Here is a 24,518-nt window from a genome sequence, read left to right as displayed (position 1 = left end):
TCTAACTTCAACCTATCCATGTTTTAAAATTATCTAACCTACCTGCCCGATTAAGGGATCTAACATTCCACACACTGACCTGTAAAACATCAGTTTTATTTCTCCTGATGATGATAACATCCTAAGTACTGTCCACCTGGAGACCTGAATGGGAAACTATTCTACCTGTGGAATATTTTACCTATGAGGATGCCATCATCAGTTACCATACAGTACGGCTGTATAGCCTTGGGAAAAATTATGGCTGTAATTTCCTCTTGCTTTCAACCGTTTGCAGAACCAGAATAGCAAGGTGATTTTGACTGATGTTAGAACGTACAGTCAGTCAGTCATCCAGACTGTTGCCCCTTCAAATAGTGAAAAGGCAGGAATCACACATTTCTCTGGCCTCGCAACAGATACCCCTCAGTTGTGACTGCACCTACGGTATGGCTATCTGTGTCACTGAGGCATGCAAGCCACCAAACCAACTGTTAAGCCCACAGTTCATGGGTCACTGGGGGGTTAAAAGTAGACTATCTTTTTTAACTTTTTTGGAGAAAGTGGTAAAGCTCCATATCATAAGTTCTTCAGCATAAAAATAATTGATGTTTCACATGTGTTTGTGCAACTAAATGAAGCAAATGGCAGGAACAAGTTTGCATTCTTATGTGCAGTTGAACTTTCATCAAAAAAGCAACAATTCTGGTTTATACATCCCACCATTGTATTTGCATTACCACATGCAAATGACACACAGTTCTTCCATGAAATTCCCTTCCTTAGCAGCTCTTCACTCAAGAGATTAAAAATGTCACCAGGTTAGAAAAAATTGCAACAGCTTGCAGACAAATGGCTGGAACCTTCTTGGATCAAAAACCATTTTATTCCTATCCTTTAAGTTGACACGTGCAGAACAAAAAATTTTTGTCGTCTCTCAGCATAAGCTATCTTAGTACGCCATGGTGACAAAATCATTCATAGACAGGTTTACTACTTACTCAATAAGGAAATAATTGGAACATTTTATGAGTAGTAGCACATGATTAGCAAAATGTAAACAGAACATTTTTCCAAAAAACATCAAATTATGATAAATCCATAACAACTACAGACAATTCATAGTAGTTGTCAGCCATGAGAATTTTGGTATGGTCATAGTCTCCTTAATACATATAGACTGGACATTACTTTTTCTGCAGGTAGGTCATCTACTGCTTCCATAAAGGCCTGCCCTCTATGCATAATCCCAAAAATTTATATCTCAAACATGTCTTTGGCAGAATTTCATAATTTAGAATATTTTATATACAGGGTGTATACGCGGACAAAGATAAAAAATTCCCGGATTTCTCCCGGATTTCCCGGTTAAAAATACATTTTCTCCCGGGTGAAAACATAGTTTTTCCCTGTTAACTGACAGTACATTTTCTCTCGGAACTGTATAAATTATCCATCCTTTGAATGGTTATGGTTTTATACACGTGCGTACAATTTCCCGGCGCTTTGGAAAACAAAACACAGGGGGAAAAAAACGTTTTGGAAAGATCTTTGATGTGCATTAACATGTACGCTGCATATTTTCGTATTACGAAAGTATAAATTCGAATTCCACCAAAAAGCGCATGTTACTTTCCGAAGCATTGAAGTGCGCTTTTGTAAGCCAGTCATAGCTCATGTCACGTGATTTTCACCAGCGGATGATACCAGGTATTCAGAGCTTATGACACGTGATGAAATCAGCCAATAGCAACATCATTGTTAAGTAGCGCGAACACACAAACAGAAAAAGTTAATGTTTTAAATTAACATACATAGTGTTGCTACAAGAAAAGTGAAGCTTTCACTTATAATATTGGTCTATAAGATTAATACGCTGGAAGAGAAGCTAAGCTTTCACGTATAATGTTGGTCTTTTATGTGCGTATTACAATTTAAGATATATCACACAAATGTGCCATTAAAATTTTTAATAACGATATAAATGTCCGTTCTTCTGGGCTCGAAATTCATCTAAATGGCTCGTCATCAAAGAGTTTATTTTTAAATGAGAGTCAAACGCTCTTTGATTTAAGAAATTCATCGAACATTCTCGTACGTAGTTCAACTTGCGTAAAAGGAAATTTTCTTTGATAGTAACGCTTTTCAAACCACCATTCAGAATATTTTCCCGCGACCTGTTAGAAATAGATTCGTTTCTGCAGTAGCCAGAGAGCGCCAGATGACAGGCGTCACCGCGCTTGCGCAGCTACGATGTCGTAGGGAGCCGTATGTTCGTACGTACAAAACATTAAAAGATCTTACATTAGGTCATAAAAGAAACAAGACATTCGAACCTGCGGCTGCTTACACAGCCAACAGCCACATTTCTGTAGCCAGAAGCGGGAGAAGGTACTACTCAACTGCGCATGCGCATGATTCCGCTTGTAACTGCTAAAACGAATCTAATGTAAAAAGTGACGTCACGCTCATCGGAGGCAATTTGTTGTTACCAATCATTGCATATTCTTCCTAAAGCCTTTGACAAATTTTGCTGTTGGCAGACCCTTGTATGAGCACTTTGTTTTGTTGATGTATATGGCGCATTTACTTTGCAGTTTACGTTTTTATTTTCGTTTTTTCACTCGTTCATGTTTTATTGCTGAAGTATTATTCTGCAGTAGCGGGATACAGTAATATTCTTTGTTAGAGTATCGGTTCTTACCAGTCAAAATTACAAAAATTTAACTAAAAACAATGAAAAATTCCCGGAATTCTAAAATATTCCCGGGTTTTTCCCGGTTTTCTCCCGGATGAAAAAATTCCCGGGTTTTTCCCGGATCTCCCGGTTGTCCCGGATTGTATACACCCTGATATATTTGTTTTTCTGTGTTAACTTATAACTTATCTCTTTTATTTATTTATTTACATATACCTAGATCCTTTTATGCAAGTGAGACACTAGGATGCAGAGATTACACAGATGTCATATAGTTATTTAAAAAACAGTTGCAGGAAAAATACAAAACAAAAAAACTAGAGCAAAACAGAAGCAAAGTGAAAAACCTAAGAAAACACACAGTAAGTATGTATACATGCATGCAAAGATTATACTTCTCTGTTGAAAAATTAATCTAATGAATAAACAGATTTTTCAAGTAAAAACATCTTCAATTTACACTATTACTATATAGGTCCTTGATGTAGTTTGACAGTGAATTAAATATTTTACCATTGGAATGCTGTACATCTTTTTGAAGCTGAGTTAGATTTTTGAAATCACAATGGAGCTCAGTCTTTCTTATTGTATTGTGATCACAGTATATTTCATTGGTTTCATAGTGGACAGGATTGTCAACCATGAAACTCATAATCAAATAAATATGTTGGGAAGTTGTAGACAGTATTCCAAGTTCCATAAAGAGATAATGGCAGGAGGTTCTCAGGGTTACTCTACACATTATTCAGACAACTTTCTTCTGCAGAAAGAAAATTTTCTTTGATTTAGACTAATTGGCCCACAGGATAATTCCACGCATATAACAGAGTGGAAGTACACAAGGTATGTCTCCAAATTGTGCTATTATCGTAATGGCAAAAGTAGCAGTGGGGAACCTTTCTATGGTGTGGAGGACATGATGTTTCCAGCCAACCCTAATGTCTATGTGGAGACCTATGAATTTGAGGCAATAAGTATCTTCAACGGGAATTAGTGATCAGAGCTGAAATGGATGCAGTTAGCTCTGCTCCAGTTTACTGTCAGTGAGTTTACTTTGAACCAGGTTTTGAGTTCTGAAAGTAATTTGTTGGCCTCACTCTCTATATTGGTTGACTGGTTATTATTTATCACAATGCTACTATTGTCAGCAAACATAGTGAACAGCATCAAAATGATGCTGCAAGGCAGAGGATGGCATGACAGCATATCAACATCCCTTGGGCATTCAAACCCTGGATGAGGAGCTCATATCCCTTCTGGCTGTTACACTTTTGTCAGGCAGTGCATAATTTATTTATTTATTATGAACATAGCCTTGCAGGAAAAATTGTTTTCTTCTTCTTCTGCACTTCAAAGCTTAGGCACTTGTATCTGTTCTGTCTTCAGTTTCCACTGCCACTTCATTTTGGGTCTTCCTAGGATCCTTCTTCCTCTCAGCTGGTACTGCATGGCCAGACATGGGATTCTCTCTGCACTCATTCTTTGTAGGTGATGTTTCATAATGTTTTATTTTGTTCAGTCTTTTCCTTAATATTACATGTACATAGTTCATCCCTAACATCTTCACATCTTATATGGTCTTGCCTGGTAACATCTCTTACTTTCCTAAAGAAATCTCATTTCCAATGATCATAGTTTACTTTTATCATTTTTTAGGGATCCGTGACACACTTCCATACAACAATACAGGTGTAGCCATGGTTTTATAAAATTTTAATTTTGTTTCCTTCTGTATTTTGTTCTGTAATGCTTTGTTTATCATTCTGCATATTGATTGGTATTTTTAACGTTATTTCTATGTCCTTATCCATATCACAGCTTACATTTTATCCTACAAAATTAAAGCTGGAGACCTGATCAAGTGGTGTATTATCTATTATTAGTATTGAGCATGTGGGGCATTTCCCATGATGTGCCAAGATTGTAATTTTCCTTGTTGATATTCAAACATTACATTCTTTTTTTCCCTAGTTGATGTAATTTACAGACTGCTTTTTGTAGCTCATCTTCACTTTATTACAAAATGTTATCATCATCTGCATACATAAGAACATTAACATAATTATTTCTGTTGAACTGTATACTCAGATTTACTTCCTATCTCCAGTTTTAATCAAATAATTTATATGGACATTAAATAAGGTTGGTACCAGGCTACAGTCTTGTTTGAGTCCCTTATTGCTAGTGGTTTCTTCAGTTTTGTTAATACCAACTGTTATTATTATTTTTGTGTCCATGTATAAGTTTTTTATAGCTTCTAAGTCTATGATATCCAGCTTTCATCATTATGTTCACACTGTCAAAAGCTTTTTACAAAGCCAATAAAAGCTATATACATTTCTAAACTGAACTCTTTACTGTAAGTATATTATAACTGTATCAATGGCCTATCTGGAATTCACATTGTTCTTTCAATAGGAGAGACTCTGGTTCTTAAATGACTATTTATTATTTTTGCAAAGATTTTATAGGACAAGTAGAGGAGGCTGATTTCCCAATAATTTTCTCACTGTTTCTTTGGCCTTTTTAAAATATTGATATCACTTCTGGTATTTTCCAGAAGTCTGGGATTTTACACCAGTGCCAACATTCATTAAATAAGTGTAACAACCTAAAATCGCAAAAGGGACCAGCATATTTTAGATGATCCATATTAATACCATCTGGTCCATATGCTTTCCCTGTTTTTCATACTTTTTAAAACTACTTGCGGTTCTTTTATTGTGATTGAACCCAATGTGCTAGTATGTGATGTGATCCTGTCCTTCTTCATTAATTCTGGATCTTCTATTTTCCACAATTTTTTTATAAAACTCTTCCCACTCATCTTCACTAATTATATTTAGTCCTGCAGTATCTTTCTCCAATCTGTTTGTGTGTTTCATTAGTTTATAGGCAAAAGTTTGCTTCCTCTGCATATCTTTTTCTACTTTAGGTATAAAATGATCCCATGACTCTTGGTGTGCTATCCTACTTATCAGTTTGGCAAGGTTCCATTTTTGCTTATACTCCCCTTCAGTTTCTGGTGATTTATTCCACAAGAGTTTTTGTGGGCTCTGTCTTTTTCTTCAACAGCCTTTACAATATTTTCATTTCAAATTCTCAAGCCTTCCTTAGACACTTCTTCCCCCCAATACCTCATATGTCACTCTTTTTATGCTATCTTTAATATTTTGCCATTCTTTCTCTACATCCTGTACAGTTGGAGTGTCCAGCAGATATTTCTGTAGTCAACTTTGGTAAAATTCCCAAATACTTTCTTGTTCCAAAAGATACACCTTAAAAATATCCTCAAGCTTTGTTTGTCTTCTTGGCCTAACTTTCTTCCACTTGTAACTGTTGCAATGACTAAATAGTGTTCAGAACAGATATCGCTTCCTCAGTGTAAGTGTATATCTTGAACTTGATTACATATCCTGTCATTTGTTATTAAAAAGCCTATTAAAGATCTAAAGCCCCTAGATTCCATGTAAACTTACGTATCTCTTCTTTCGTTAAAAAAAAAAAAAAAAAAAAAAAAAGAGAGAGAGAGAGAGAGAGAGAGAGAAGTGTTAGTGACCTTAAGCTGGATGAAGGTTGTGAACTAAGTTCTTCACCATATTCGTTGATGTATTGTTCTCCATATGTACCCACAGCTCCTGAGATGGGAATGTTTCATTTCATAAATTTGTAGACCCATGCATTAAAAAAAATATAAGCATACATACATACATACCATCCCATTCAGAAACTGTCCTGTATGTGACCTTGTACCCCAGCAGGACACCATTGACATTATTAACAGCAATTTCCAGCCAGGTCAAGAGGATACTTTGTGAAGATACACTGGTGCAATGAACATCTCTTGGAGGTGAGTCTGGAACTAAAACAATTGAGCAAATGAAAGGTATCAGTTATCAATGACATTCTATCATAAACTTATATGTTATTTTGTTTTATTTGTATTTATTTATGCTGTATCAAAATTAATGTAAATTTGTCTTCATCGAGATATCATTCCTATACAGTTCTAGTTACTAGAAGTTAAATTAGAGAAATGGTGGTATACAGCAATTGTTAAACGATAGTGACATTTAGAAACCATATTATTTCCATCACATCTATTGAAACATTCTATATCTATATTTCTTTCATTAGACATTATAGAGTTCTTTACGGTCGTAAATACACTGCCAAAATTTGTGTGAAGCCTGTCAATTTTGGTATATATTCAATTCTAAGTTTAACATTTTGTTGCTCTTCATTTTTGCTTTGAACTAACTTTTTGTTCCAAATATTAAGTGTGTTAATATTAATTAGTGACATAACTTCAAGGTCTTATCCTGTATGCTTCTGCAGTTAATTAACACTAGGTTTATATTTTCTTTTCTGGCCTACTATAATGCTCACTCCTCTCCATAATAGACAATATGCACATGTCTCCTTGGCATACTATGCCTTACTGCTCATCTAGTACACATATTCATCTGTACCTACTCTGCTACAATAGTAGCTGCTTTTGAAGTGTAGTGCACATCTTAACTATTAAGAGACACCCCCCAATTTTCCCTGTGGTAGTACAGATCGAGAAATTTGCACCCAAGAGAGTTTCAGGATTGCCAAAGCATTTATTTTATGCCTTCAACCTGGACCCAAACTAGAGGGCCATATTCAGCCTGAAGGTTCTTTTAAAAATCATGAACTATGAGGTCATACAGTGAATGATGTTAATGGGCTCTCACTAGTTTAACCAGGTAGTGCAAGGCACTATGGAGGCCTTTGAACCCAGGCGCAGACTTCGTTGGTGATCATTTTGAGCCACAACTTGCAGCATGTTGCATGTAATACATCCAATAACTGCCAGCAGAGCTTTCCTTCATTAAGTATGTTCCTGTTATGATGTATACCTAATTATTCAGCATATTTAATTGCTAAAATTGGGCCATTATGGTTAGATAAACTGCTTTCAATAACATTATGGAAAGGATGACATGTAGAGTTGCAGACAGGGGCAATTAAAAGACTGTTACACACTGAGCTTTTGGCCACAGCCTTCTTCAGAAAGGAAAACGTGCACACAAGCAAGCACAACTCATGCACATAGCACCGCTGTCTCCAGCAACTCCAGCCAGAATGCAATTTGTTGTGTCAAACAGAAGCAGTAATATGGAGTGGAATGGGAGACAGATTGTGCGAATTGGGTGGGTAGAGAGAAATCAGTACTCCCTGTGAAGCATGTATGGATTAGATGGTGGCTTGACAAGGCTGCCAGGCACAGCATCAGGAGGTGGTGGGGGAGGAGGGGAGGGTAATAGGGAGCAGAAAAAGACAGGGGCAGAGAAGAGGGAAAGATCAGTGGATGTACTGGCAGAGAGTGGAGCACAACAAGGGTAAGGGGATGTGAAATGGGAAGAGGTGACAGGATAGAGGGGGTGGAAACTGCTCAGTGGAGGCTGTGGGCACATTAGGTTACCATAGGTTGAGGCCGGGATGATGTCAGGAGCAGAGAATGTATTGTATGGATAGCTCCCATCTGTGCAGTTCAGAAAACCTGGTGGTAGAGGAGGAGGATCAGTATGGCTCAGGTTGCAAAGCAGCCATGGAAATCAAGTTTGTTATGTTCAACTACAAGTTGTACCACAGAGTGGTTCACTTTGCTTTTGGCCACAGATTGATGGTGACCATTCATCCTGGTGGACAACTGGTTGGTGATAATACCAATAAAACAAGATGAGGAAATTGGATAATTTTTTATTTTCTCCATCTCAGTTGCACTAATATAAAATTCAACTGTAGTGGTTACCAGTTTCAGGCTGACATGCCCATTTTAAAACCACACACCTTGCTATTAACCTTAATTATTCATACAATATGGTGCCAAAAGGCACAGCAAGCTATACAGTGGGCAACAAGTATCAACATTCATCTTAGACTATGCATCTGTTGCAACTGACTGACAGTGGATAATTTTTTATATCGTCCATCTAAGTTGCATAAGATTCAGCTGTAGTGGTTACCAGCTTCAGGTTGACACATCCATTTTCAAACCATGTACATTGCTATTAACCATAATTATTCATACAATATGGTGCCAAAAGGTGCAGCAAACTATACAATGGGCAACACGTATCAACATTGATCTTAGACTATGTGTCCATTGCTACTGACTGACAGTCTCCAGTTTCCTCAGTACTGAACAGTTGTGGACCGACCATCCTGTGGAAGCATGCCTCAAATAAGCAATATAAATAACTGTGCAATGATTGCAGCAGAGCTGGTACATGATGTGGCTGCTTTCACAGATGGCCTGTTCTCTGATGGGGTAGGATATGCCAGTCAGGTTTAGAATAGGAAGTGCTGGGTGGATGGATTGGGCAGGTCTTGAACCTGGGTCTTCCACAACAAGCATATGATCCCTGTGGCAAGGGGGTGAGAGTGGGAGCAGCATACGGAGAGAGTAGCATGTTATGGAGATTAGGTGGGTGATGGGACAAAACTTCAGGAAGGGTAGGAAGGATCATGGGTAGGATGTGCCTCATTTCAGCTCATAATGATAGTCAATCACAGCCCTGATGAAGAATGTGATACAGTGGTTCCAGTCTGGGTTGATATTGGGTGATGAATGGGGCATCCCTTTGTAGTTGGTTAATGAGGGTGGTGGGAGGATTGGGAGTATGTGGGGATATGGCACAGGAAATCTATTTGTGGACTAGATCTGGGGGATATGCCTGTCTGTGAAGGCCCCTTTGAGACCTTCAGCATATTGGGCAAGGGAGTTCCTGTCACTGCAGATATATTACCCCTGGGTGGCCCAGCTTTATGAGAGGGATTTTTTGGTGAGGAATGGATGGCAGCTGCCAACATGCAGGTACTGTTCGTGGTTGGTGGGTTTAATGTGGACAGAGGCAAAGATGGAGCCATTAGAAAGGTGGAGATCAACATCCAGGAAGGTGGCTCACTGTGTCGAGGAGGACCAGGTGCAGCAGATTGGTTAGAAGGTTTTGATGTTGTGAAGGAATGAGGATAAGGTATCTTGGCCCTGAGTCCAGATCATCAATTTATCATCAATGAACCTGAACCAGACCAATGGTTTGCAGTTTTGGGAGGCTAGGAAGGTTTCCTCTGGATGGCCCATAAACATGCTGGCATAGAAGTGTGCCACATGGTTGTGCATGACTGTGCTGTGGATTTGTTTGTATACCTAGCTTCCAAAGGAGAAGTAGTTGTCTTTTAGGATAAAATTAGTAAGGTGTATGAGGAATGAGGTACTGGGTTTGGAGTCGGAAGGACACTGGGAGGTATAGTGTTCATTAGTAGTGGAAGCTATGGTCATGTGGGATGTTGGTCAGGGTGTATACACGGACAATGAAAAAAAAAAAATCCCGGCTTTTTCCCGGATTTCCCAGTTAAAAAATACACTTTCTCCCGGGTGAAACCACACTTCTTCCGTGTTCAGTGACAGTATATTTTCCCTGCAAAACTTATCAGTCCTTTGAATAATTATGGGTTTATACACAGGCGTTGAATTTCCCGGCACTTTAGAAAACGAAACTCAGGGAAAAAGACACATTTTGGAAATATCTTTGATGTGCAGCAACATGTACGCTGCGTATTTTCGTATTACGAAAGTATACATTGGAATTCCACCAAACACCCCATATTACTTTCCAAATCATTGAAATCGAGATTGCTATGTGCTTTTGTAAGCCAGTCATAGCTCGTGTCACGTGATCTCGCCAGCCGATGACAGCGGATATTCAGAGCATGGGACATGTGATGTAGTCAGCCAACAGCAAAGTCACTGTTAAGAAGCACGAACACACATACAGGGGAAGATAATACTTTAAATTAATATACATAGTGTTGCTACAAGAAAAGCAAAGCATTCACATATAATATTGGTCTCTAGGGTTAATAAGCTACAAGAGAAGCTAAGCTTTCGCATATAATGTTGATCTTTTTTGCGCTTGTTACACTTTAAGATATATCACACAAATGTGCCAGTAAAATTTTTAATAATGACGAATGTCTGATCTTCAGGGTTTGAAATTATTCTAAATGACTCGTCATAAAAGAGTTGATTTTTAAATGAGAGTCAAACGCTCTCTAATTTAAGAAATTCATGGTACATTCTCGCACATAGTTAAACTTACGTAAAAGGATATTTACTTTGAAAGTATTGCTTTTCAAACCACCATTCGCAATATTTTCCCGCGATCTGTTAGAAATATGTTCGTTTTAGCAGTAGCCAGAGTGTGCATATGACAGTTGACACCGCGCTTGCGCAGCTACCATGACGTAGGAAGCCTGTATGTACGTACGTGTAAAACATTGAACCATCATACATTATGTCATATAAGAAACAAGACATCAGAGGATACTCCAAGAGCATCGGAATTTCGTGAACCATACAAAAATGTGCACATTTAAAATGCGTACTTAAAGTGCACATTCGTATATGCAGATTCCCAGTGAAGTAAACCTCGACTTGATATCAAGCTTTTCAGTGTGGTTTTCGGGATGTAAATTTTCTTGTAACACCAGTACTGTATTATATCATGTTTGGTTCTTTATTATGTCATAATGCCATACGTGCTAGAAGATGAAAACATGCACTTGAAATGCAGCGAACAGTTGAAAGAAGCCAGTAGTGTGGAATTAAACATTTCGTTTCAAATACATTGACTGCCTCTGCCGAAAAGGTTAATAAAAGTCAAATTTCTTTAGCAAACAGACAAAAATAACTTCATTGTTCTGCAAGGCGATTAATGCTTGACTGTCAGAAAGTGGAAATAAGATAAAGTCTGAAACTAATAACATATTTTTGCCTTCCGTAATTATGTGAATGTATTCTAATTCACTTGATAGCGCCCGGCCACAGATATCCGTTTTGTTTTCATTTGACGTGAGAGTAACGAAGGAGAAACAGCAGAATCACTAAATGTAAACACGGGTCACTATTAACTCAGACTGCTCTAGTGCTCTGCTCATCAGCCCTGGATCTACGATATTAGCTAACTGGGTCAATACTAAAAAAAAAATTCGAATTTTCAAAAATATGTTCATCTTGAAGCGCACATCTTCCTGAAAAGTCTGAAACATAAAACATATGTGTTCGAGGAAATGAAGGACATGTTGTTTGGTCTTCAGTGTGCCAAAGTGCAGTGCCACGCCTCTACAGACAGCATTCTTCTATCGTGTATATTTTGTAATGGATGCCATCAATCTATATTCAGGACAGTGGAAATTGAAATGCCCTGTGGTGCCTCTCCTGCTCCCATTCGGCCGGTTTGGCAGCCTGCCCCTCTTGTTTTAAAAAAAGAAAAAAACTCGCAATTTATAGTGGATGGAATTATTTGTAATCGGGAGAACAAGACTTCTTCAAAAAATATGCACTCTTTATTGCCTATTAGCTAATAACTTGCTGTTTTGTGTGACATAAAATTAAATATAGGGTATATAAAACCAATAAAGGCAAGAGACAAGCAAGAAAGTACACATTTCTTCAATTCTTAGCTCCTAGCCTTTTTCTGTCTCTAATATTGCTAAAGCTTTACATGGCGTGCTTTCCTTTCTGCAAAAGGATCTATTACCTCATCAAAGTTCGTCAGACGTTTTGCTACATGAATAATCGAAATACTGAAAAGGTTGTTGATACAAATAATACCCAAGACTGGCATGGTTTGTCAATTTGATTACGTCTATTTTGTCGCTGTCTGCTAGATAAAACAAAATAGGTCTTTCTAAACTGCTGCGATCAAGTGCTGTCCCTCACAACCTATATTGAGAAAGGCTTCCAGAACAAGATGAAAACTGGCCTGGTCCTCATAGACCTCACATCAGTTTACGACACAGTATGGATTGAAGGGTTACTGCTTAAGCTAACTAGAATCATAAACTGCAAGCAGACTTACAAACTACTCAAGAACATACTAACGAACAGGAAAATCACCCAGATAGCACAGTAAGCCGGTTTCAAACTTGTTTCCAGCTGTAACGTTCATGTATATAAGCTTGATCAAAGCTGGAATATTCAAGCCTGTTAGCTGGATTCTAGCTTGAAATAAACATCAAAGTTGGCAGAGTTCAAGCTATATTTCAAGCTTGACTTATCAAGCTTGGCTCCAGCTGTATCTACACACGTGGAATACAGCCTGGTATTTACAGCTTGTTTTAAGCTATATAAATATTAATCTGAATTTATTGAACCTAATTAATTACGTTACGTAATATTTAACATTTGTAACATTAACGTACCGAACTGTCTTCTAGTATAAAACAAACTTGTCAACGAACCACAACCATTAACGCGCGTCACAAAGGTAAAAAGCCGTAAACGCAACTTTACGTTACGTAATATTTAACATTTGTAACATTAACGTACCGAACTGTTTTCTAGTATAAAACAAACTTGTCAACAAACCACAACCATTAACGTGCGTCACAAAGGTAAAATGGCCGTAAACATAGCAAGGCTCAGAAAAGTAAATAAAATGAGATACAACGGAACTGGAGACAGCCACACTCAAACCAAACTCCGCGCCGCCATGATGTCACACACAACAACACCCTTACGTCACGGCTTATAAACGCTTGTGGCGCTTCCCGTGGACGTCTATGGAAGCTATGCTGCGCGCGCATGTGCTGTACAACCTTCCAGGGAAATTACAGTTTATTTCAAGCTTGGGAAAATTATTTTAATTCAAGCTAAATTTTTACAGCTTGATGTAAACTGTGTAACAGGTTGATTTTTCAATCTTGAATTTTCAACTGAACCTAAACTCAATACCCACCTTGAAACAAGTTGTGTAACAGGTTGATTTTTCAATCTTGAATTTTCAACTGAACGTAAACTCAATATCCACCTTGAAATAAGCTTGAGTGCTAGCTGGGCAAGGTCTCACTCCATGGTACGAACAGTAAGAGCATGGTTCTGAATAATGGTCTGCCACAGGGTTCGGCACTAGCACCTGCTCTCTTCAATCTATATATAGCTGACCTGCCAGAAACTAAATCACGCAAATTTGCATATGCAGATGACCTGGCCATCGCATATTAGAGTAAAAACTACAACGATCTCGACGAAACACTGAATGCAGACCTTGAAGTCCTGAACACCTATTACTCGAAGTGGCACCTACTTCCCAACCCCAACAAAACAACCAGCACTATAATGCACCTCAACAACAGAGAGACACACAGAAAATTACATATCTTTTCGAATGGCCAAAGCATAAGACATGAGGATAAGCCTAAGTATTTGGGAGTGAAACTAGACCGGACCCTAACGTACAGCTCACATCTCGAAGACACAAAGCAAAAACTAAAATCCCGCAATGCTATCCTTTCGAAACTGGCTGGAACAACATGGGGATGTGGAGCGAGCACTTTGAGAACTTCAGCACTAGCCCTTGTCTACAGTGTAGCTGAATACTGTTCACCAGTCTGGAGGAGAAGTGCACACGCATCTAAAGTGGATGTCCAGCTGAGGGAGACAATGCGAATAATCTCGGGAACACTCAGGGCCACCCCCTGTGCATGGCTTCCTGTACTAGCGAACATAGAGCCTCCAGAAATCAGGCGATCACAGCTAGCCCTAAACACCTACAGGAAAATTATAGACAACCCGGATCTCCCTATCCACCAAGATCTGACACCGACAAACAGGCTTAAATCCAGATCACCTTTTTGGAAAATCGGTGAAGAACTACAAGCCTTTGAGCTGAGAACGGCCTGGAACGAAGTATGGTCGGCAAGTGAATTTAAGAACAAAAACTTAGTACACGATCCAAACAAGAAGATTGATGGCTTCAACTTACCAAGAAGAGTGTGGACAGCTCTAAACCGGGTCAGAACGAGTGTTGGGAGATGTAAACACCTGATGAACAAGTGGGGCCTGGCAGACAGCGCTGTATGTGAGTGCGGTGAAATACAGACAATGGACCATCTACTCGTGTGCAAAGTGTATGGCTATGGTGGTGAACTCATGGACATACATAGACTCAGTGACTCAGCCATAGAGTGGCTCAAAAACATATTGTAAATTATGCCTCTGTGATGCCGAACGAGTAAATAAATAAAAAAAAAGGCCTTTTTAATATTGCACAAACCAAATAAATGAGATTTTTTGGCAGAAATGGTCATTTTTATAAGACGACAGAATATAATTCACCAAGTACCAATATTAAATGCCTATTAGGCCTACTGCAAGCAAAAAGCTTTATGTTAGGAAACAGTTTCACATTTCATTCACACTCACCAGTTTCTCAAGCATGAGATCAAAAAGTAGTATTACGAAATTTTATATAAATTTGGAATCGTCTTATTCTTCCATAATTTGTGCGATGTCCCCGTTTCTTCTCCTTCCTCGTTCTAACAAACAATCTTGTCATCACCAATTTTATAGCTAATCCTGCCATTGTCATAATTTGTTCGCCGATTAACTTCACTAACCCAGCCAGAATCACAGATTTAGTTATCCAACGATCATTCTCCGGTTAGGCGTTGTTACGTGTTCATACAATACGTTTTCCGTGTTACTTCCAGAATAGAACTTAAGCAGCTACTAGGTGGGGCCTGTGCAACTGGTCCTTACTAGTGTAGCGATCTGGCCAAAAATTTTCTGTAAAAATTTCATGTTCTGGGATAGACCGAGAAGATAATACATAATCTTTCTCACCTGTTATTCCTGTTAGTCATTTATTTCCATTTTGGTAGTCTGAATCTATGGATTTCGCTAGTAATTATAACAATGCTGATCATTTGCAAACCCAATCAACCACATAATCAGACCGCGATTGGCATTCATCCCTTCAGCTTTACTCCGCTCATCTCGTATGGCCCCGTCCCCTTTTGTCTGCGGAAAGTTTATTTCTAGATGTGACGAGGATTCTCCTGACAGAGACATCATGTACACTATTCACGCATTCAAAAATCAACTTATAATTCATTCAGAAATCAAAAGTGTTCAAAAAAATGTTCAAAAACCAACAGGGATGCATTTCAAAATCACATGAATAATCGATAGACAACATGCGCTGGATGGTAAGCGCTATGTGAAACAAGCTTTTTTTCCTCAAGAATATTAATTTGGCAACCCATTTTCCTGGTAGCATCTAGCTGCTTGCTGCGACTACTTGATCAGCCAACAGCCACGTCCCTCTAGTCAGAAGCGGGCGAATCTACTGTTCAAATGCGACTCAACTGTGCATGCGCTTGAGCCCGCTCATGACTGCTAAAACGAATTAAATGTAAACAGTTGTGACTTTATGCTCATCAGAGGCTATTTGTTGTTATGAAGCATTGCATAGTCTTCCTAAAGCCTTTGACACATTTTGCTGTTGGCACACGCTTGTATGAGCACTGTGTGTCATTGTATACAGCACATTTCCTTTGCAATTTATGTTATTTTTGTTTCTTTCTCTTGTTTATGTTTTATTGTTGAAGTATTATTCTGCAGTAGTGGGATACAGTAATATCCTTTGTTAGAGTATCCGTTCTTACCGGTCAAAATTACAAAAATTTAACAGAAAATGAAAACACTGAAAAGTTCCTGGAATTCTAAAAAATTCCCAGGTTTTCCCCGGTTTTCTCCCAGATGAAGAAATTCCCGGGTTTTCCCGGATCTCCCAGTTGTCCCGGGTCATATACACCCTGTTGATGTATAAAAAAGTGGCAACAGCAGTGACGAGTAGGGTTCCAGGAGGAAACTGGTGACAATGTTGGAGAGTCGGTGAAGGAAGTGGTTGGTATCTTTGACATGGGATCCTAGAATTCAGGCAGTTGGTTGGAGGTGTTGATCAATGAGGGGTAAAATGTTTTTTAGTGGGAGCTCAATAACGAACTACAATCAGACATCCAGAATTTTTAGGTTAGTGGATTTTTAGGGAGCATGAAGAAATGGGTAGGTGGGATGTCATAGGGGTGAGGAAGGAAAGGGATTCTGGGTGGAGGTTCTGGGAAGGGCCTACGACTTTCAGCAGTGCTTGGAGGTTATTTTGGACTTCTGAGGTGAGATTACGCTGTTAGAGAGTATAGTTCAAGTTGTCAACAAGGTTCTGGGAAGGGCCTACGACTTTCAGCAGTGTTTGGAGGTTATTTTGGACTTCTGAGGTGAGATTACGCTGTTAGAGTTTATAGTTCAAGTTGTCAAGCAATTGTCAGAGATCTCCCACCTTGTAATCACTGTGATTCATAACAACAGTGGTGGAACCTTTGTCTGCAGGTAGAACGATTAGGTAGGGATCTGTTTTGAGGCTGTTTATCACTATCCTTTCTTTGGGACCTGTTTTGAGTCTGTGTGTGGCTGTCTTTTCTCCTGTTGAAAGGTTGATGTTCTTAGAAAGGGATGTGGGGAAGGATGGTGAAGCCAAGTTGAAGGTAAGGAATTCCTGGACAGTCCGTATGGACATCCTGTGCAAACTCTGTGCATTGTGACAGTGTATCGCACTGGTCACCGCCTTTTATTTGGCTACAGCAATATAATTTCATAATACACAGACTTTGAACAGACAGTCTTCTGTGTATTATGACCATGTGTCACCATGGTCAAACAAATGGCAGTGACCTAGCTCCTAAACCTCTAGTTTGCATTTATCCTCAATGTCTGTTGCTCACAGTGTGTTGTTAGTGCTGTGCGTGTTCGAAGAATACAGTGAAATGGATGACTCAAGTGTATCTACAGAAGTTTCAGCCAGAAGAAGATACTTCAGAGATGGAGGAGTTGAATGAAAAATTGGGAGGCAAAATCAGTAATGCCATCAAATACGCTGAAAAGTTGCTTTGTGATTTAAATCTTCTAACAAACACACTTCCCAGTATTATCTCTGCTAATTTAATTGCAATTGGCAATGAGGTATTTATTGCAATACAAGACTTGTTGGCCAATATATGGATCATCAATAGTGGTGAATTAATAAACATCAATGAAGAAGACGAGGTGCACAAATATGAGGTGGTAAGTTTCACTTTTGTGTGGATGTTCTCTTTCTTGCAGAGGAATCGACATAATATATTTACCTTGCAGTATACAGGAGAGTGAGGTCGCAATTTCGTTGCTGACAAATTCTCATATGAACAAGCAGATTATGTGCCTCTATCCTACAAAGAATGAGCAGTCACTCTTGCAGTAGCTCATCGGCGATAGATGAAGCTTAAAGAGTTTGCAGTCCCATGGCATCTCTTGATTAAAACATAAATCAATGCAATATCAATGGGAAGAGGATGCGAAAGGAGATGGAAGTTATCGCGATAAATGGAACGCAATCAGTCATGAGACGTTTGAATGGTTCTCGAAGTGAGACAGAATTTGGAACAGGTAAATCATATCAAAACATATGTCAAATACACTGTAAGAAAGAGACTGGCTTGTGAAAATAATATAATTTCTTCCATGAGCAGGTGACAAGCAGAACTTTACAGCAATGGGCAATGAACGCTGCTGTTCCACTTTTATTGGATACCTCTAATTTTGTGGCCAGCTCAGCTTGAGCCAAACGATTTAAACAAAAGCACAAAATCAGGCAAAGGAAGATTACAAAGTTCATCAGTTCCAAAGAAAGTGCAATGATGCAAGAAGTATTAGTAGCTGCAGAAGAATTCTGCACACCAATGAAAATACTTATCGGTAATTTTAACCTCAACTATGTAATCACCACCAATCAAATGAGCTGTCAATATCAATCAATGTACAATAGAGCTGTCTTGGTGAAAGGGGCGAGAACCATTCTCATGCAGAGAAAAGATTTAAACAAGATAAGTCATTCGTACAGAGCACAATACACGCTAACTGTGTCAGGAAAGGTGATCCTGTATATATATATTTTTATGTATGCAGGAACCCTCAGGAAAATTTGTCCCTAATGTTCAGAAAAAACTGGATGAATTAACCATCAAATTTAAAAATGTAATTTGCAGAAAATCAGGGAAGGTCATGAAACTGGTGTACAAAGAATTTTTAAAATCTGTAATTCTTCTGTACATGGGACAGGAAAAATTTCTATATATCATTGATATGTGGGGAGGCCAGACTGATCTGACCATGTACGATCACATCTTCCTGGATGAGAGGAAAGCATACACCTGTACTGTAAAAGTTATTCCACCAAAGTCTACGCCACTTTGCCAGCCTTGTGACATATATTTTTACCAAGAGGTTAAGATTTTCATGAAGAAAATTCAGAATGCTCCTGATGTGTTGAAGACCAGCAGAGCAATTTTGTCCATGAATGATTCCAAAAAACTACACATATTAATTTTGCATCAATTCAGGGCACCTGCTTTCTCGAATATGATCAAATATGCATGGTTCACATCAAAGTTAATGGATGAAAGAGAAACCATTTGCATGTAAATGAACAGTTTTTCTGGTATCACTCTTAAAAACTAAGTGCACCTGCAAGACAGTAGCTATTATGAAATGTGCTTGGTGCTGGAAAACATTGTGTTTTGGTTGCTTTTACAACAAATATCGTGAACTTTAAAATCAATTTTCTCAAAAACCAAGGCCCATTGCTAAAAAAGTGGACAGCCTCATACTTTGGGCGTGCTCCTCTACAACATATTCGAGACCCATCAAAATGCATTATTTACAATTCAGACAATCCCCTTGTCAGTTGTTTGACTGAATTCATGATTAGCTGTTAGAAAGACCACAGTTCATAGCACCTGATGGAGAGTCATTGAGTAAAACGCAGTAACACTTCCATCAACTTTGATCCTATATGGAACCATTACGCACAGCATGTGTATATTTTTACGAGGAAGGATAGGAACAGAGCAATCAACCACAATCCCATTTTTTTAATTATTGTTGCATATCCAGATTTTTGAACAACCTCACCTTTCTTCTACCTGTACACCAGTAAAGTCTTATATATATTGCTGGGAGTTTGTTGGATTACAGCTCACTGAAATGCATTGAAGATGGATGGCTATTTATAGCTGAAATCTGGATATGCAAGAATAATAAAAATCCAAAGGGATTGTGACTAATTGCTGTGTTCTTTGCCTTCCTTATAGTAGTGACATCTGGTATTCGCCAAGGAAGTGTTAATGGACACTCTGCTGTTCCTGATCTATATAAGCAGTTTAGTAGACAATCCGAGTAGCCCTCTTAGATTGTTTGCACATGATGCTGTCATTTAGCACCTTGCCAAGTCATCAGATGATCAAAACCAATTGCAAAATGATTTACACAAGAAATCTGTACAGTGTAAAATGTGGGGATTGACTCTAAATAATGAAAAGTGTGAAGTCATCCACATTATTACTAAAAGGAATCCATTAAATTTCAGTTACATGACAAATCACACAAATCTAAAGGCTATGAAATCAACTACATACTTAGGGACAACAATTACAAATAACTTAAATTGGGCAACGTTGAGGAGAAAGTGAACCTAACACTGCAATTTATTGACAGAACCTTTAAAAAAAGTGCAACGGGTCTACTAAGCAGACTGCCTACACTATACTTATCCATCCTCTGCCAAAGTATCACTTCATTGTACGGGATACGCATCAGATGGGACTGATGAAGAACATCAAAAAAGTTCAAGGAAGGGTAGCTCATTTTGTATTATCACAAAATAGGGGAGAGAGTGCCTGAACTGGGGTGACAATCATTAAAACAATGTTGTTTTCTGTTGTGGCAGTTCTCATGAAATTTCAGTCACCAGCTTTCTCCTCTGAATGGGAATATATTTTGTTGGAGCCCACCTACATAAGGAGAAATGATCATCATAATAAAACAGGAGAAATCAGAGCTCACATGGGGAGACTTAAGTGTTTGTTTCTGCTGTGTGCAATTTGAGAATGGAAAAGTAGGAAAATAGCTCAGAGGTGATTCGATGAAACCTCCATCAGGCACTTAAGCGTGAACTGCAGAGTAAGTATGTAGATTGAGTGACTGATTTTTTTTTCAATTTTTGGTGGATTCTTATGTTTTGGAAAAAGTTTCTAGATGAGTGTTTGTTTGCTAAAAATGATGTGCTGAGTTCATAACTTAGTCACTGCCACTAATTAATCCAAACAAATGTAATATCTGGAACAAAAAATTGGTTCAAAACAAAAAGAAAGAGCAATGAATTGTTAAACTCAAAACTGAATATGTAGGAAAATGGACAGACTTGACATCAATGTTGATGGATGTTTTTAGCATAAAGGACTCTGTAAGGTATAATGAAATAAAAATGGAAATAGAATGTTTTGATAGACATGACACAACTAATATCTTAATGTCACTGCAGTTTAACACTTTTCATATACCACCATTTCTCTAATTTAACTTCTATTATCTACACTATACAGTAACAACATCTCTATGAAGATGAATTTAATTAACTCTGAATAGCTGAAAGAGTTGTCTACAATGTAGGAAAAGACAGATTGCTACTTACCGTGAAGAAGACATGTCCAGTCTGAGACATGTATAATTAAAAGACACTCACATAAAGCTTTTGGTCACAGCATTCATCAGTAAAACACACACACACACACACACAAACACACACACACACACACACACACACACAAGCAAGCAAGCAGATTTCATGTACACATGACTGCCAACTCTAGCATATCAGGCCAGAATGCTTGTGCTTGCTTGCTTGCGTGTGCGTGTGTGTGTGTGTGTGTGTGTGTGTGTGTGTGTGTGTGTGTGTGTGTGTGTGGGTGGGTGGGTGGGTGGATACATTAATCACTTGTATCCATTATGAACTAGTGTGGAACATTATCTCTCAAGATGGTATCTTACACCTTTACGCTCACCTCTGTGCATACTTGCAGGACAATGCTGTAGCTTCAGGACTCCACAGAATATATCAATATTGTTGTCCCAGACAGTCTGTCTATAGATGTACTGGATGGTTACATTTAAAATGCAGCTGCTCATAGAAGTCCAATGTGGGCTGCAATTATTGTATGGCAGCAAAACTTGGTACATATTCTAATGCATTAATGGGAATCCAATTTACTCTGGAAAAATTTAGTTCCCATTTTGACCACCTGGTGGAAGTGCATGGCAAAGGGTATGTCTCATTGTACCAGTTAATAAGGTTTATTCCCATTCCATTTACATATGGAGTGTGGGATGAATGATTGTTTAAATGCCTCTGAGCATACTGTTATGATTCCAATCTTGTTCTCGTGATCCCTATGTGAGTGATATTTATGGGGTTGTAGTATACTCATAGTGTCATCATTTAAAGCTGGTAAATGCATCCGTAGAATGATGTGCTCAGCAGTTGCTTGCAGCAATTCTGGTGGAATCTGAGCAATGTCTCCCTGTTCTGGTCTTCAGATAGTAGAGACCAAATCTATCCATGATAAATGCATTCTTTTAGATACCCCAGAGTCAAAAGTCACATAAATTCCCAGAGCCAAAAGTCACATGGATTTAGGTCAGGTGATCTTGCAGGCCACGTATCTGGAAAACTTCTGGAGATAACACGTTTATGGAAGATTGCATTAAGCTGACCTTTCACTGGGCAATCGACATGAGGTGTTGCCCCACCTTGCATGATTAGGTCTAGCCCCAACTTGCTTGAAAACAGTTGTTTTGACACAACTGAGTTCTTCCAAATCAAGAATCATGTGCTTTATGAGAAGGTCTCAATAATGTGCAAACATCATGGTACACCTGACTGGCCCTCTGGGTGTTTTCTCTTCAAAGAAGAACAGAACAAGAATAAAGGTGCTTGTAAATTCACAGCACACAATCACTTACAGAGAGTGCAGTGGCTCTTCATGCACAACACACAGTTTAACAGTACTCCAAATTCAGCAGTTCTGTGTTTTCACTGCTCCCTGTAGTGTAAAATGTGCATCATCAGTCCACAGAATATTGCCCGGCCAGATGTCAGCAACTTCAATCCATGTCAGAAACTGAAGGGCAAATTGAGAATGTTGCAGTGGATTATGAGGCTTCAACTGCTGCACCATCTGGATCTTGTATGGGTACCATGGTAAAATAGACTGTTGACCATGGGATGGACAATTCCAGTGACACTGCATAAGCCCTAGCACTGTGCAAGGCACATGCTGCATGTTCAGTTACAGTAACAGCAACCTCATCAATAGCTTCTACCAGGTCATCTTTTTTAAATCATTTAATGACACTGGGCCTTTCCTCAGACCTTTCAGTCAGTGATACTCTCTCAACACAGCACTGTAATTGCTACCACTCAGATAACACAGTTCCACTAACAGCACACAGTCTCTCTTCTCAACAATCATATTTTTCCCTCATGTTATGGCTTGTCAATGGCAGCATGGATGTCATACCACCATAAAAACAGGCTATAGCATCAGATTTGCACCTGGTGGCCAAATATGAAACTTTCCAGCGTAAATCAGTTCTGCATTAATGCGTTAGCATATCTACCAAGTTTCACTGCCATGCAATAATTACAGCCCACACTGGACCTCAATGAGTAGCTGCACTTTAATTATAACTACCTGGTATGACTTTGTGATTGTTGTCATGTAGAGCGTACAATCTGCTTAATATGTGAATAAATCTTCATTTTACACTGGTGCATTTGCATATGTTCTGTACCAAGATTTGTCTAAATAAACACTGTATTTAGTGTATGCATACTTAATTTTTAGAACTAATAAATGAAACACACACAACATATCATAATATCTACTGACTTTAAATAAACCACATGTTTTTTAAATATTTTTTCTGTATTACTGACTAACAACGCCGAAGGATGCAACATTACCATCTTCGTCTGTGAAGACTAATATCTCTGCACTCTGTGGTCCTGCGCCAGCACTGTTATATGCTTGAGTAAATATTGCATATTGGGTAAACTTGTGGAGGCCTGAGATGATTATTTTCATTTCAGCATCTGGTATCACTTCATATGTTTTATACTGGAATGGCTCAGTAGAGTTACTCATTCGGTAACCAATATAATATCCAATTATTTCTCCATGCTGAAGTTCATGAATAGGTTCCTAAAAGAAAATGCAAACATTTAATATGACTCCAGTGATAACCTTTTAGAACTCAAAGGCATGCACATTGGATAGAGATTCCCAGTGGAGAGGGCATGGTGGAACAGGAAGAAAGGAGAGTGAAGAGAGAGTTCGAGGTTAAGCATGTAAACAGTTACAAAGAATCTGAAGTAAACAGAAAAGATATGTCACCACAGTTGTGATCAGCAAAACAATGAGACACTAAGGATGCACAAAATACAGATAGATGAAGGATACCAAATAATTTCAAAGTGAGAAATTATTGTGAGGATATTTATGCATACATAATGTATCCACAGATACAAAAGATGCTTTAATATGACAGAGTTAATAAAAATATGGTAACAGAAAGTACTTGGTGGACTATAAACCATCATAGGAGTAAAGGCAAGAACACACCATAAACCTGAAGTTTTGAATGACTGATAGCAATGTAAGCTAATACTGAAAAATATGACACAGCAATTTTTCAGTTTTGTTTTGTACCTATTGGTACTCAATAACTCAACGCTACTGTGTGTTGTTACCTATACTCCTTCCAGAATACAGCTAAACCTAGTCTGGTATTCTGTAGTCTTAGAGTGTAGGTCAGTATCCTATACTGCTGCAGAGTGTTGTTTTCTCACACATGAACATAAGAAAATGATATGGGTTGGAGACTAAAACTTCCTATACAAAAAATTAAATTTTGATACTTTCTTTTAATACCCATAGTATGAGCTTCATAAATGTACATGAAATGTTATAGTTACTGAGAAACGGCCCCTAATTGTAGTGGGCAATAATATTATAAAGATATTTCAAATCTACTTACAATAGGAAATTTTATGTTTACCTTTATTCTCAATGCTTCCACAACCTCAGTAGATTAGCA

General features: G+C 38.4%; 1 protein-coding gene across 1 annotated transcript in view; it reads right to left on the bottom strand.

Moving 5' to 3' along the window:
- The window catches only part of LOC126188805 (Down syndrome cell adhesion molecule-like protein Dscam2), a 168,919-nt gene that overhangs the window by 15,594 nt on the left and 128,807 nt on the right, over positions 1–24,518 (bottom strand). Inside the window, exons 8-9 of the mRNA XM_049930418.1 lie at positions 23,386–23,623; positions 6,393–6,539 (exon numbers count right to left, since the gene is read on the bottom strand). Of these exons, the coding sequence (XP_049786375.1) occupies positions 6,393–6,539; positions 23,386–23,623 (385 nt within the window). The remainder of the gene's footprint in view (positions 1–6,392; positions 6,540–23,385; positions 23,624–24,518) is intronic.

The sequence above is a fragment of the Schistocerca cancellata genome, chromosome 5, assembly GCF_023864275.1.
Source record: "Schistocerca cancellata isolate TAMUIC-IGC-003103 chromosome 5, iqSchCanc2.1, whole genome shotgun sequence".
Taxonomy (NCBI): domain Eukaryota; kingdom Metazoa; phylum Arthropoda; class Insecta; order Orthoptera; family Acrididae; genus Schistocerca; species Schistocerca cancellata.
The sequence above is the reverse complement of the archived record's forward strand: the minus strand, read 5'-3'. Positions and strand labels throughout refer to the sequence as shown.